Source organism: Dichomitus squalens (assembly GCF_000275845.1).
Source record: "Dichomitus squalens LYAD-421 SS1 unplaced genomic scaffold DICSQscaffold_16, whole genome shotgun sequence".
Classification (NCBI taxonomy): Eukaryota; Fungi; Basidiomycota; class Agaricomycetes; order Polyporales; family Polyporaceae; genus Dichomitus; species Dichomitus squalens.
In genome coordinates this window covers 596224-610339 of record NW_006766898.1, presented here as the reverse complement: position 1 = coordinate 610339, position 14116 = coordinate 596224, and the positions used below count along the sequence as shown (strand labels likewise).

The following is a 14116-nucleotide window of genomic DNA, read 5'->3' as shown; positions in this document are numbered from 1 at the left end:
CTAGCGAACATGCCAGCTTTGCTGACGATGTGGAGTCCGTAGGCTGCACTTCACACCGATTATCAGGCCAGTTGTCCCACGAAAGGGTTGCCAGGATGTTCAAAACAAATCACCGCGAGTCTATCTCAATCTGATGAACCATTTCGTCGGATAAATCTTCATGAATAGTTCTGAGCCTGCTAGATCTTGGAAGTACGTGTGTTGCCTTCATTGACGAATGACGGAATACACGCTGCATACATATGCCAGCAAATAGCTCACGACCCGAAGGTCAGTCCCGCGAGCTGGTAACGTTGCGTCTTCACGTGAAACTCCAACACACCCTGTCAATTGCATGAGCAACTATGCCTGCAGTGTTACATCAGCTTCCGTATACGCACGTGTTCAAACGACCGCCATATTCCCATCAACTGCGCATCGTCCCCGATGAGTAGTTCGACTCGTTCACCACAAGCGAGGACTTCGTCCGCGACCCGGCGCAGCATGTCGACAGGCGTCATTTGATCTGTCGTAGCCCGGATATGGATGTAGTTCTTTGTCTCTCCAGCTAGTTGTTCCTTGTAGAACGACAGGCTATCGTGGCGGTGCGTGAGACGGCTTTTTCCCGAATGCAAAGTGGATTCTTATACTCACACATCGCTGGTTGGATAGATTTGATGCTGCATGTCAGGTGATAATTCTTGTAAATGCCTACAACAGCTCACTCACTTAGCTGCAACGATGTAGAACTCAAGGTACCTAGAACATCTTCTCAACACAGACAGCAATCTGAACTCGCAAGAGACTCACGGTAGCAGTTGCAGATACGAATCCGGAGCCGACCGCCAGTTCTTCATGAAGTTGAAGTGAGCGTACGGAGGGCATATCCCCGACCTGTTCCGGAAATAATTCGGCCACAATGTCGCCTGCGGGGTGATCTTCATATCCCCGCTCGTGCACTCGATGTACATGGCCGATACCGCCTCGAGAGTTCCGGACACGATGGCGTCAGCTCCGACTTGTGGCCAGAGGTCATATGCCTGCCTCATAAGCTCGGTGAGTTTATCCAAGACGGGGTTTAGCTGTTTCTCTCCTGTGGAGAAGCGACGGGCGAACTGGGTCAAAGCGTCGAGGTGTCGGATGCCCAGGTCGTCTGCGTAGAGGAGGCACACGGTGTAGAGGGCAATGTAGTGCTGGTGTTCGGTGCTTGTGTGCCCGTATGTGATCTGAGCCAGGTCACAGCCGGTACGACTGAACCTCTCGACGAATATCTTGTCGTCTCCGGCGGCGGCGAAGATGTCGGCCACTTCCTCGATGATATCATCATAGAGATGATCATCCCTGTGTCGGGGAGTTGAGGAAAGTTCATGGTTGACTATGCCCCGTTTGAGGAGATCGCTCAGAATCTCTCTGACGGCGTTACTCTGTTGAAAAGGCAACACGAGTCAGACATACACATGGCAACGACGAAGATAATATCGTCAGACTCACGCTAGTGACGTTTGTGTCCTCGAGAGCAGCGTAGGGCATGTTTGGGATGGCCAGACTAGCGGTGGACAGTCAGTGAGATATACCGCAGCGGGTAGGATGCATAATGCACCTGTAAGGGATTAGTGAGGTGCGGGATGCCCAGGAATTGCGGTTGTGTCGGGGATTTTGGGGCTACGTGACTTTTATAGTCCAATAATCAATCACGGGCGCCGTCCAGTTGACACTATTCCCGACGCTACATGGTCTCAATTGCCAAACATCAGACGCCGAGGGACTCTGCACTGGCGGTCAAGCCCTGGAAGGGGTTTGAATGGAAGGCTGTCATGAGACGTCCACTACAGATGCATCTGGAGGCTTTGATAGCGAGAACGGACAGTCAGCGCGCAGCTTCATGAGTTATCTCCCAGTTCCGCGGACCGTGGACTCAGCGGCCCCAGAGGGCAGGAGAACGGATATAAGTGATGAATGTGAAGCCGATGAGGGCGGACACATTCCACGGAGAAAAGACGGGACATGAGAACTATCAGCACATGAGCGTCATTTGTAACTCCGGCCCCGTTGCTCCAGCCTGAGTAGTCGGTTTACACGGGATGCCAGGGAGACAAGTCTACAATTTTTGGCACTGTTAATGCTCAAGAAAGAAAGAGCTGCGGAATGACTTGAAGACTCGTTCGGTAACATCGCCCCTCCGGCTGCCACTTCTCTTAGCCGACGCCGCATATCAAGGCTGATAACCCAACTCGGCAAGCCGGTAGCGTTTCGCACTGAGTGAAAACTCTAGGTATCCCTATAGCAAATTAGGTCAGTCATCAGACTCAGACTCGCTGATGTTATACGCACTTGCATGTACGTCCGCCATAGGGCAGTCAACTTCGAATCCTCGTACGTCAAGGCGTCCATGCGACGTGCGCTGTCCAGAACTTCTTCAACCAGTCGACGTAAAACCTCTTCCGTTGATGTCCGCTCCGCGCTCGCACGGAGATGGACGTAGTTATTGGTCTCCCCCGCTAGCTCCTCCTTGTAGAAGGAAAGACTGCGGGGAGGAGCGTCAGCTACTTCCGAGGGCATCGTAACGGATTGCAAAAGATACACACATATCGCTGTAATAGAAACCGCCGTGAAGCAGTCAGAATGAGTCAGAAACAGCAGCGACCCACGTACTTGGTGCCCAGCGTCCAGTGTTCCATGTCCCTGACGTGGTGCATTAATTAACAGACGGTGGACGCGCGCGAGAACAGCCACTTACGGAAGCACCTGCAGATACGACTCCGGTGTCGCACGCCACTCCTTCATGAAGATGAAATGGATGTACGGCGGACCGAGTCCAGCCCTCGTGCGAAGATAGTAGGGGAAGCGAGTCGCCGACGGCTTCACCACCATATCTTTCGTGGTGAACTCGATGTACATGGCTGTGACCGCATCAAGCGTTCCGGAGATGATAGCATCTGCGCCGAATTGAGTCCATAGATCGTGGGCGGACCCGAGGAGTTGCGCGAGACGCTGGAGGATTTTGTCCGGCTGCTTTTCACCTCTCGCGAAGCGACCGGTGAACCGCATGACGGCATCGAGGTCGCGTTCACCGAGATCGTCGACATACATGAGGCACGCTGTGTAGAGTGCGATGAAGTACCGGTGCTCGTGGGTCGTGTGGCCGTATGTGGTTTCGGCGTAGACGCAGCTGCCGTCCATGATTTTGGCGATGAGGGCAGGCTTGATGTCAGCTGGCCAGGATGTCAGCTCCTCCGCGAGCTTTCTGCGAAGCTCGGCGTCATGGGGGCTTCTAGGCGACTGGTAGTTGCTAGCGTCCAGGAAACCACGGATGAGGGTCTTGATCTCGACATGGGGATCTGGGACAATCTGAAACAGTAGACTGGGTCAGCGGAAGATGATGGTGGGCACAGGATCACACCAACTTCGTCGACTGTAGCAAGATTACTACTGATTGGAGACATCACGGCGAGCATGGGAATAAGAGATCCTGGCGATTGCTGGGTGAGGTAATTAGCTTGCGTAGACCGAGACGACCAGTGGGGTTATATAGCCTACCGAAGTCCGACCCGTCGTCGTACCAAGAACGCTTCTGGAAATGCGACAGTGTTGACACTTCCTGGAGCTCACGACCGTGCACTACAAGAGTTCGACCTGATCCCATAAGTGGAGCTTACATCCGGCGCAACCTGACTTGTCTGCCCACAAAACCCGACACCGGTCGGCTGCATACAGCGTCGCGGTTGGCGTTGCACGCATCTGACGTAAACTGCCTCCTTCTCAAAAAGACTCGCATAGCCTGTGACGATGCTGCTGCTGCTGCCAGGAACACTGGTTCGGGACTCGGAGCAGTGACCTGATCCGGCGATTGAACGAGGAGCCTCCGAGCCCAGGACTGGAGTGTCGTACGATCTGAGACACATTGGCATGTGGTATCGAGCCATACGCCGACGAATTTGAATAACATACCTTTCCTCCCGTCGTTGTCGGTGAACTGAAGAGCCATATTCTCGGCCAGTGCTGTGCCAGCGTTCCACCTCCCGATCATAAGATCTCTGTATCCGGTGTCCTCTAGGCGCGTCGGCACGACAACGAGCGCTTGTAATCCCTTTGCGTGAATCTGTGGTCATTTCCAGGACAGTTCGAAATCATATCAACACCGGCGCGTGCTGATGTGTGTCACAGGGTCGTAAGGCCCAGAGAATTCACAACACCTTCTCGATTCCAGGCGGTAGCCGTCTTGCTGGGACCCGGCGCTTTCTGTTGCATTTGCGGTATTCTGAAGCCTGAGGTTCCGAGAGCCTGCATTTGTCTGTGTGACATGTGCCAGCTAGTTGTCAATGGAGTGTCCTGCATGGACGCTATCTCTAATCGGTTTTACCATTGCGTCATACACGCAGAGATCATTTGTGCCGCCCGAATGTTCCATCCTTGAAGCGGCCGCGCCAGTTGCTTGCTTACGAGCTTACATATGCCCGAGACACGATTCCACAGGGCCACTGGCTGTCTGAAGACAGCTGCCACTAGCCGGAATCAATCAGTGATTTGAGAACACTTGCTTCAGCGACATCATAAGTAATCGGGTGTATAGTGCGATCCATTGTCAAATTGTTGGAAGCTGTCACCGTAGCAGAGCCTGTGCATTGCGTAACTGACAGGCATTAGAATCAGAACAAGCCTTTTGGGCTCTCTCCTCCTGCGAGGAACCTCAGTTGGTGCAAGATGGTGGGAAAGGGAATGACAAGCTGATGATTCGGAACGTCTACATCGTGGAGGTTCATCGAATTGTTGGTTGTGATGAATAGTTTGCAGAGCTAGGATACATATACAAAGCAGAGTTTGAAGTCCGAGTTGGCCATACGACTCGCGAAGCAGAGCTCCGCCACTGAACGTAACCCTTATGTAGACTTCTCATTGCTCGTCCACCTCCGCTACGATCTCGTGCAACCGGTATCGGCGTGCCTTGAAATGGAACTCCACGTAGCCCTGCAAATGCATCAAACCATTAGCCAATATATCAACTGCACAACTCTTTGCGTTACCGACCATCAAGAAACCAAGGTAAATTTCCGTGAGACCTGGCTGAGGGGCAGCCATTTGCCTCAATTTGTACACCGAGTCCAAATTCTCCGCGATGACTTGCCGGAGGACCGAAATTGCTTGTTTCTGTTCCACGGCCGCGCGCATATTGACGTAATTATCTGTTTCCCCTGCGAGCGTTTCCTTATAGAACGAAATTCTACGTCGTCGTTTGAGCTCATGCAGTAGAGGGATGGGATGGGATCACATACATATCGCTGGATTACAGACAAGAGATTTATCAGCTCTCGGCGCTTATCCAGTTACATTTAGGGAAGGACTCACTTGAAACCGACTACCACAAGCTCGGTCTCACTGATCGAATCGTAAGTTGCGAGACCTGATAGCATGAATAGTAGGCTTTCTCACGGAAGAAGCTGCAGATAGTAAGTTCCAACGTCGTCCCCCCAGCTCTTCGTGAAGTTCAGGTGAGCGTAAGCCGGCGCGATACCGGTCTTGAGGCGAAAGTAGAAGGGGTACTTCGTCGCGAAGGGAGAGATGACATCGCCTTGCGAAAGGACCTCGACGTACATCGCGCTCACCGAATCAACGGTGCTGGCGATGATTGCGTCGGCGTTGATGCGGGGACAGAACTCGTGTAGGGTACCGAGTAGCTTGACCAGGCAATCCAAGGCAGGATGCAGCTGCGGCTCCCCACGAGTGAATCGCCCAACGAATTGCCCAAGCGCCTCCATATTGTGGTGCCCGAGATCGTCAGCCAAGGTGAGGCATGCCGTGTAGATGGCGACCATGCGCTGGTGCTCGTGGCTAGTGTGTGCATAAGCTGACTCGGCAATGGAGCAGCTGGTTTCTGTAAGGCCTTCGATATACTTCCAGCTGAGGCCAGCGTTCCAGGAGGCAATCAGGTCTGCGACCTCGTGCCTAAGCTCCGAGTCTGCCGGGACGCAGGGGGCAGTGTAGGGAAGTCGGTCGAGGAAGTCCCGCACAAGAGCTTTGGTGGCCATGATAGGGTCTACGTCGCTGCCCTGGTTTCGAACGTTAGCGTCGAATATCACATAATTGCCAAACTACCTACTAAGATGTCTACATCGCCGTTATGCCTGAGTTTGCTAACGGCAAAAGGCCGTCTGGGCAAACCGATTGAGAATGGTACTACACGTCGCAGTAGAAGCTAGTACTCACGTAACACCGCATACGTCCATGACCGTCTCATTGACAAACGGCTTGTGCGCCTCGCTGAGTGAGGGAAAAGTGGGGTCGTTGAGGAAAGTAAACATGTTGACTGAACCTGGAGAGGAGGATGAGGAATCTGATCTATTGAGTTAGCAAGCAATGGGTCTTATATAGTGTCCCAGGTCACCTACAATGGCCTGATCATCACGGCAGCAGTTGTACTGCCAGACTCGTAGTTCATACCACGCCATTGAACCCCAGGTTCGCATAGAGATTCGATTGCATAGGTAAACGCCCTTGAGCCCGCGACGACGGAGGTCTACGACCCCGGCCCCCGTGACAGTTCTGGAAGCGAGTTGGTGGTGAGCACTACTGTATGCTGGCAACAGAACTGGAGTGCTCGTACTATGCCGTTCGTAGCGTGCTGCCGCTCGTTCAGAGCAGCTTGTCGTTACAGCTATGTATCACCCTCGGGGACAGGTCAGTGAATGCGTATCTGACGCTGTCTGTCAGCAGCAACCGCCAGCAGAGGAAGTGCACCGCTCAGCGTCGTAACTGCCGCAGGATGTCGTTGCGATCCGCTTGGCAGGCGCCATGTCAAGCGCCTCTGGACGCACGACAGAAATGGAAGAGAATTTGCGCGTCTTGAGCCGGTAGGAGGGCGTATTGATCGGAGTTCTACTTCGGTATGTATAGGCTACGATCTCCAAGATTGATGTCGCCGAAGCTCTAGAGATCGTCGTGGTGTGTCTGCCTTGAAGAAAGTGACACTGGTACTAGTGACGTAGCTGAGTACTTGTCATGTGTATTCTAGCGTCGCGCGATGGTTAGCAAACAACTCAAATACTTCCTAGGACATACCCTGGGATCATGCAATTGTATCACCTTTCATCAAAAGGACAGTGACAACGCCGTTGGCAGCGGTAGCCTCGTATAAGCGCAGTGGCGGGCGGCGGTAGTTACCCTTGAAATCGGAAATAGCCGCGACGTACCCAAACTCCGTCAACGCAAGTCGCCGTCACTTGCAGGCTGCGTCCTCTTGTATGCTATATGCATTTCGCTCCTTCCCGCTGCGACGTCCCATGCTTGACCCTGAACTGTCACGCATTGAGCTTCTGTCAGAATGGCAACGATACGATACCAGCTATTTCGGGACACAGGACGCCCATAACCGACTGTTCCAATAGTCGCTCGAGCCGGCGGCCGCTGTACAGACCGATACATGAGCGTCCCAGCGATTCAGAAGGACGTAGAACCATGGCGGGCTTCTGCTCGATGTATAGAGCGCTCTGCCCAGAACTGAAGGGTTCTCTAGCTCCCGCGGAGTACGCGGGCATCGGCGATAGACCGATGCCCACATACATGACGTGTGTTCCGACCAAATCGCATTCAACAGAACACACCGACTTCTGTGAAAGTCTCAAGGTTCAAAACAAGCAGTTTGACTGGCAAGGTGGAAGGGTGGCTCTGCTCCCGGACTTGATTAGGACCTGGATTGTTCGTCGTCATAAGTGTGACGAGCCAATCAGACGTCGCAAAACACCTGTCCCAGTACTTTGTCGTGAGGGAGCAGTGCTCGTTGAAGTCGTAGGCCAAGCCATAGATCCGTAGCAACGTCCTGCCGTGGTACGCATCCGCCCTTTCGGAGCTCTCACTCGAGAATTTCCGCGCAGCAGCATCGATAGAAAGCGTATGGGTTGCCTAACTCCTTTCATGCATGCCCGTTTCGCCGTCCAACTGCCCGAAACCACACGCTGCGACGTGGTAGTCGATGTGCGATGGACAATCAAGAAGTGTCAGCATGTGATGAAAATTGAAGCACAAAACTAACAGCGTTTTTCGTGAAGCGTTGAGAGAATAGTAGCTGTCCATACACACTCCAGCGCTTCATGGCTCGGCCGGCGGGGCCATCACAGCTCGAGGAAGGTCTGTAGCCGCCCCACCGATATCGCTATTTGTCAGAAAGTTGTTCGCTTCTGGCCACGAGATTAGGACTCTTGGTACCGGCAGCCCAAGAGGGAGCTGTGCACACTGTCTCGTGGCAAGAGCTAGCGCCGAGCGAGCCACAAAGACTGACGGCCGTTGTGCGGCGGGAAAGAGATAAAGATTGTGTTTTGCGGCGAGGCATTGAAGTGCTCTCCTCTTCGCTGAGCATACGCTGGCTCTACCTACGTACCTACGTTGATGTATTCAGCGCCAGCGATCTTCCCCACCTCCTACCATTGTGGTAGAGGCGGATGCAGTTCCTTCCTGGGTATTACACATTGGTAAAAGTAGGAGAAACCGAGATATTGCAATGCGAAAATACCTGACGCCAGTCTTAGGATTGCAGAACGCGAGACAACCCATCACAACTGCGCTCTTTCACCAGATCAGTCAAATCAAACACCGATATGAAAAGGAGATTGAGGAAGAGAAGGCCCCGGTGACAAACGCGCGCAGGCGCCGCGATACGTGCATTGCACGGTATCGTCATACCTATACGGGGACTTGAACGATGGACGCACGCAATCGACTGCCTCCGGAGAAATATGACATCGAGCTGGGAAGGCCGCGCGGTTTGAACAAGTGCACTCACGGCACAATGAAGGCCTAATGACTTGCCTGCGTGAAGAGGCGCCAATGTGCTCACCTGGAGATCGACGGGCCCTCCTCCGACAAGAAGCTCGGCGACGCGCATGCCTGCGAAGCCAATTTCGCGGCTAGGAACGACAGGAGACGCACGAGGTTTCTCCTTGCATGTCATAGATGCTTTACTCTGTCAAAGCGGAGCTCAGTTCACCGCATCGATGGCCACATTGAAGATCGATACCGGGCTTTGGATGTATACCAGTCGTTCGATGCTCGTAGAAAGATCATGCACCATGGGCCGCAAGAGGTGCAGAAGACGACGCAAACCCTGCGATCCTAGTCTCGGGAGAGGCCGGACCAACCGGGATTAGCCGGTCGTGAGCTGCCGCGTTCTTGCCACATCGGCACGATATGGGGTTGGACCTCTCCTGCCTCAATCAATGTCCTTCCAACCGCTAGCGTAACAAACCTGCTCTTCGACGAACGCTCACGACTCTTCGCGACAGGTTGTTGCATGGGCATTTCCCGTCTGCCAGGTAAGCTCATACATAATCTGGTATCGTCTCGTACGAGTCCAACACAAGATCTCTCTGAGTACATCTACATACGGCGTCTGCCCAGATCTCGCAATCTCCGCCCCTAGATCTTCCTCTCATTCTCTTTGTGGATCTCCAAGCCAGGCGGCGCTCCTAGAGCTAATTATGCAAACCGCACGCCCGTCAGCGTCTGCACACGCGCGTCTCCGCGATAACGCGAAAGCACCAACTCACCGTCTTTGATCGCTCCGTACAGGAGGAACTGACCGGCGACCAGGCCAGCGGTCATGATCATGCGCGGGCCCAGCCCTGCGAAAAGCCCACGGAATCCCGATTGCTGGGCGAGCACGCGCAGGCGGTGTGGCATGGAGCCCTCAGGCCCGTGGCCCTTGTTGATCTGCGAGAGGAGCGTGTCCGCGGGCTGCACGTGTGGCACGCGATACACAGGCGCACGGAGTTCGGTGGTCGTCAGCACCCGTTCTGATATCGAGAATAGCGACGCGCTTCTCCCGCGGGGGACGTCGCGGGGAAGGGGTCACGGACCTGGCTGAGGATGGCAGCAGCGAAGCCGGCGACGACGCCGCTTCCGAGGCTGATCGCGTACTTCGCGGGCTGGCTCAGGGAGCGCTTGGTCTCCTCCGACATGTTGCGGAAGACGAGCTCGTGGCAGAACTCGTTCACTGTGAACTGACCGATCGCGTACGGGATCTGTCTGCGGGCAGCCGTCGTGTCAGGGTTAGGCGCGGTGCGTGTGGGGGGGCGAGGCGTGCGTGCGGGACGTACTTGCAGAGAATGGGCAGGAAGCCCGCGTAGAGCCCCGCCACGCCCTCTTCTCTGGCCAATCGCGCGAAGCCCGTTGTGAGACCGGTGGCATAGCCCCGCTGGGAGACGAGCCGTATCCGCGTGGCTTCGAGGGGCGTGAGGAGGATATCGGCGAAGAACCTGCATTCAAGTTCCCGGTAAGTGCCACGCCCGCTCGCGTTCCACTGCTACGACTTACTCTCCGACGCTCGACGCCCCGAGGTATATCGCAGTGCGGTACTTGACCGCGGTGTCCTGTTCGCCAGCCAGCGACGCGAACTGCTTCTTCCAGAACTCGTACCCGAAGAACTTGGCGCCGCCCTGCACGAAGTAGCCGACGGCGGTGGGGCCGAACCCGGTGAGCAACGCGGACGCGCCCTCCTGCGCGACGATCCGCCTCCCGCCGGACAGCAGGGACATGCGCGCCATCTCGGGGTCGACCTGGATGCGCGTCTTGACGACGTCGATGGCTGGGCGGCGGCCGTGCTCAGCGTCCGGGAATAACGGAGACGCGACAGAAAGAGAGACGGCCACTCACGAGTCATCGCACCGTGTGTGAGCCTTCGGACGACGTCAGTGTCAGTGAGTGTCTCGTGCATGCAGATACCCGCACTCACGTTGCGCATAGCGCCCCGGCCAAGAAGAAAGTCGAGTAGTCTTTCGGCGTGAATTGGGGGAGGACATACGGCTGCTTGCCGGCAGCTTTTGTCTGTGAGTCTGCCATGGTGCTGGGCTCAGCTATTCGCGTGGATGAAGAAGCAGAAGATAAGGAATGGGATGTGCCCGGTCAGCTGCCGAGTGTATATAAGAGCGTTGGGGCGTCAGAGATCGCGGACGACGGTGGATGTCGGGCAGCGTGTCCGTCCAGGGGCGCGCGCGACACCACGACGTCATACTCCAAGACGCGATCACGTGCTGCGCATCATGGCTCCCAATCCTCCTCGCAGCCAATCGCAGCCAATCGCAGCCAATCGCAGCCTTGGCCGACGGGTCCGTCGCTCCGCGGCCGTCGTATCGTCCTCGTAATGCGAATTCTACGCAACGAACGATCCCGGTCCGCCTTCCTGCCAGTATAGTAGTCTGGTTCGTCCGCGTCCGAAGTGCGTTCGCAAACACGCCTTCGTCATCGGGAACCCAAGTCGCTCACGCGCCCCGCTGATTTCGGACATTAAACAGAATGTTTGCTATGCGTTACAGATACTATACAACAACGCTAGCCGTGCAGCGACAATTACAGCGAGCCTGGGTGAGTGTCCGGTATCCGTCGTCCGAGCCCAATCCCTACGCGAAATCCTACCTACTATGTGTGCGAGTGCTATCTGGCCAGCGTCCTGCCGCCTTTTTGCCACTTCCCGTCTCACCTGCCCGCCCTCCGGTAGCCCTGCCAGCTGTAGAGGGCGAGCCTGCATAGACACCATCGTCAAAGCCCAGCCTCGTCAAACGCGAACGGGAAGACCTCGTCAAAGTCGACGGTCCCCTGTTCCGCCGCCGCCGTCTCGTCGCTCGCCTCCGCGTCCTTCCCCTCTCCCTCTCCTCCCTTCTCACCAGCAGACTCCTCGCGCGCCTCTTCCCACCCCTGCCACCACCACTCCTCCTCGCCCTCCTCGCCGTGTCCGCGCTCGGGCTCCGCCTCCGTCTCCTCCCCCAACAGCGAACCCACCGCCTCCTCCGACGGGTACCGGAACACGACCTGCGGGCGCTCCCCGCCTGCGAAGTTCACAGACTTCCTGCCGCCCGAGCGCGACCGGGCCGCCGTCCCGACCGACGCCGAGATCCCGCCCTTCTCGAGCGTCCGCGGCAGGGCTTCGAACACGGCGGGCTGCGACGACTGCCGCAGCGGACGCCCGCGCTCGTACTCCCGGGGAGACCCAGCGGGCGTGTCCGCGTCGGATGCGTCGGATTCGTCGGATCCGTCGTCGTCGTCGCTGTACGCGCTGGGGGCGCCGTAGTAGTCGGGGAAGCGGACGCGCGTCGCGAACGGGATGCAGCGCGAGTGGACGTGCGTCAGCGAGCAGCCGTCGGCGGGCGCGCTCGCGGCGTCGTCCCAGCTGGCGGCGGAGCCTGAGGAGGAGCCGCTATCGCGGCGGCGCAGGGCGCGGGCCTCCACGGGGCAGGTTGCCTGGGAACAACGCGTGCGTCAGAACGAACGTGCGAAGCGAAGGGGAGGGGGAGGGGGGGGAGATAACGTACCGCCTCGTTGAACGCGGTGTTCATCCTCGTCAGGCGTTCGAGCGCGCCCTCGGTGTTCCACGCGGGGATGAGGCCGACGGCGCCCGTGCGGAGGACGCGGACGCGCACCGCGTACTCGTCGATCTCCTCGAGGAGCTCGACGCGGTCGCCCGCGTCCACGGCCACGCGCTCGCGCGAGAAGGGCGGGGGCAGGAAGCTCGAGGACGGGAACGCGTCCTTGGTGTAGTAGATGCCCGCCATGGCGTCTTGGGCGGCGTTGCGCCAGGTGAGGGGTGGCGGCGCGTACATGGACTTGGACGAGGAGGGCGTGGGGCTGGCGGGGACGGGCGAGGGCGAGCGGCGCCGCGGCCGCTCAATCTCGAACTTGGGTGTGGGGGATCCGCGCTGGAGATCGTGTGTGGCGACGTTTGGGAGGGTGTACATGGCCGAGGGCGAGCCTCGGGGGGAAACCTCGGTGGGGGCCGGCATTTCAACGATTGCCGAAAGGTGGTATTAGAGCGAGGGGCGCACGACTAGGAAGAAGTACTGTTAGCGGGGTATGTGTGAGGGGGAAGCTTATATGGCGGGAGCGTGAAGGAGGAGATGCCGTGGGATGTCGACGACAAACGAATGCCGTCGGAGGCGAGCAATATGAATCAACAGTGGATGGCCGTCCTGTACTCGTCAGCGGGCGCGATGTGGCTCGGTGCCGCCGGTCGGGATCGAGGGCACCACGGTTGAGTAAGCACGATCGGAGTAGTCGGTGAATGCGTCCGTCGGCGTGATGCAGCGGTTCTCCTGCAGCAAGAACGAACCGCGGTCGAGTCGTGAAGTTGCACAAGGGCGAGGAGGCGTGAAGAGGGTGTCCGAGGCTGGAGAGGTCGATCGAGGCAGACGGCCTGCGAGGAGGGGCCCGTTCGCAGTAAGCTTTATTTGCGTTCGAGTGCCGGCTTGATAGGCAGCGCATGACAGACGCGGCTGCGTCAGCTGCGTACTGCTCACAGGCCAAAACGGCAGGCGGGGCAGGAGAGGACGGGGGTAGTGTGGGGAAAGCCTCACATGGGCCCTTCGCGGGGCCCAATCCGGCATCATCGTGGCATCGCCCAACTCCAGCGAAGCCTTCCATCCTGCTTCTTTCCCCACACCCTTCCCACCCCTCCACCGACCGATCTGGAAATAGCCCGCGACCAGCACCCCCAGAGCCCCTCACGCCGTCTTCTCACAATGCAGGGTCGCGTCCGCCGTCGGAGTGGCCAATCCTTCTCTTGGGAAGAGGGTGCCTCCCCAGCGACGGGATCGTGCACTTTCTCCGGACCACTCGACCGACGTTCCGGACAGGATGTGTCTGTGATGTGTCAAGGCGTCGACGACGCTCGGTCACCTGAAGCTTGTTGGATTTGTCCTCTGAGCGAACCTGTGCCCGGTATACAGAGGACTGCGTTGGAATCGCCGTGTCTGCTCGCTGGAACGCTGAGCGTTGAGTAGTACGCCATGCTTGCCGAGATCCAAGAGTTGGAGCCAAGTGGCACACGATCGAGAGTCGGGACACACCGCGCAACCGAATAGACGAGACACGAGGCTATCAGTCCCAGCCACAGGTGGCTAGAGCGCGCGGTACTGTAAGTATATACGTTGCAAGCGGCAATCCATCGACCATTCGCGCTCGCTCGCTCGTCACACGATCGGACTTGCGGATTTCGGTCCGAATATCTATTCAAGGGCGACCCCGCCCTATCCCCACGGGTCGGCGCAATTACGCTCCTTCCTTTAGATCCCCTCGATTGCCCTGCGAGGCCGAGCCTCGTGGTGGGCCTGAATACATACCGTCGACGTGAAAGGGGGGTGATGGTGACGCTGCACGTATGTGA

At 57.1% G+C, this 14116-nt stretch overlaps 5 protein-coding genes across 5 annotated transcripts; all 5 read right to left on the bottom strand.

Annotated features, from left to right (window-relative positions):
* Positions 1-257: 257 nt before the first annotated feature.
* DICSQDRAFT_181048 (terpenoid synthase) lies at positions 258-1509 on the bottom strand (the record flags this gene model as incomplete). Its single annotated transcript, XM_007366254.1, has 6 exons — positions 258-323; positions 381-573; positions 634-639; positions 709-738; positions 790-1403; positions 1471-1509. 6 exons carry the CDS (start codon positions 1507-1509, stop codon positions 258-260), a joined length of 948 nt encoding a protein of 315 aa, XP_007366316.1.
* Positions 1510-2162: 653 nt separating this feature from the next.
* On the bottom strand, positions 2163-3318 carry DICSQDRAFT_87209 (terpenoid synthase). Its single transcript, XM_007366253.1, has 5 exons — positions 2717-3318; positions 2632-2661; positions 2565-2570; positions 2311-2503; positions 2163-2257 (listed from the first exon to the last, which is right to left on the bottom strand). The coding sequence occupies exons 1-5, from the start codon at positions 3157-3159 to the stop codon at positions 2192-2194; spliced, it is 738 nt and encodes a 245-aa protein (XP_007366315.1). The 5' UTR covers positions 3160-3318; the 3' UTR covers positions 2163-2191.
* A 1551-nt stretch (positions 3319-4869) lies between these two features.
* On the bottom strand, positions 4870-6275 carry DICSQDRAFT_170641 (terpenoid synthase; the record flags this gene model as incomplete). Its single annotated transcript, XM_007366252.1, has 8 exons — positions 4870-4944; positions 5005-5197; positions 5250-5255; positions 5323-5352; positions 5407-5805; positions 5869-6023; positions 6074-6125; positions 6181-6275. The coding sequence occupies 8 exons, from the start codon at positions 6273-6275 to the stop codon at positions 4870-4872; spliced, it is 1005 nt and encodes a 334-aa protein (XP_007366314.1).
* A 3054-nt stretch (positions 6276-9329) lies between these two features.
* Positions 9330-10818, bottom strand: DICSQDRAFT_137031 (mitochondrial carrier). The gene is made up of 7 exons (XM_007366251.1): positions 10697-10818; positions 10618-10640; positions 10279-10549; positions 10062-10220; positions 9822-9990; positions 9513-9699; positions 9330-9437 (listed from the first exon to the last, which is right to left on the bottom strand). Exons 1-7 carry the CDS (start codon positions 10801-10803, stop codon positions 9382-9384), a joined length of 972 nt encoding a protein of 323 aa, XP_007366313.1. The 5' UTR covers positions 10804-10818; the 3' UTR covers positions 9330-9381.
* Positions 10819-11242: 424 nt separating this feature from the next.
* On the bottom strand, positions 11243-13511 carry DICSQDRAFT_155497 (uncharacterized protein). The gene is made up of 2 exons (XM_007366250.1): positions 12270-13511; positions 11243-12198 (listed from the first exon to the last, which is right to left on the bottom strand). Exons 1-2 carry the CDS (start codon positions 12735-12737, stop codon positions 11500-11502), a joined length of 1167 nt encoding a protein of 388 aa, XP_007366312.1. The 5' UTR covers positions 12738-13511; the 3' UTR covers positions 11243-11499.
* Positions 13512-14116: the final 605 nt, after the last annotated feature.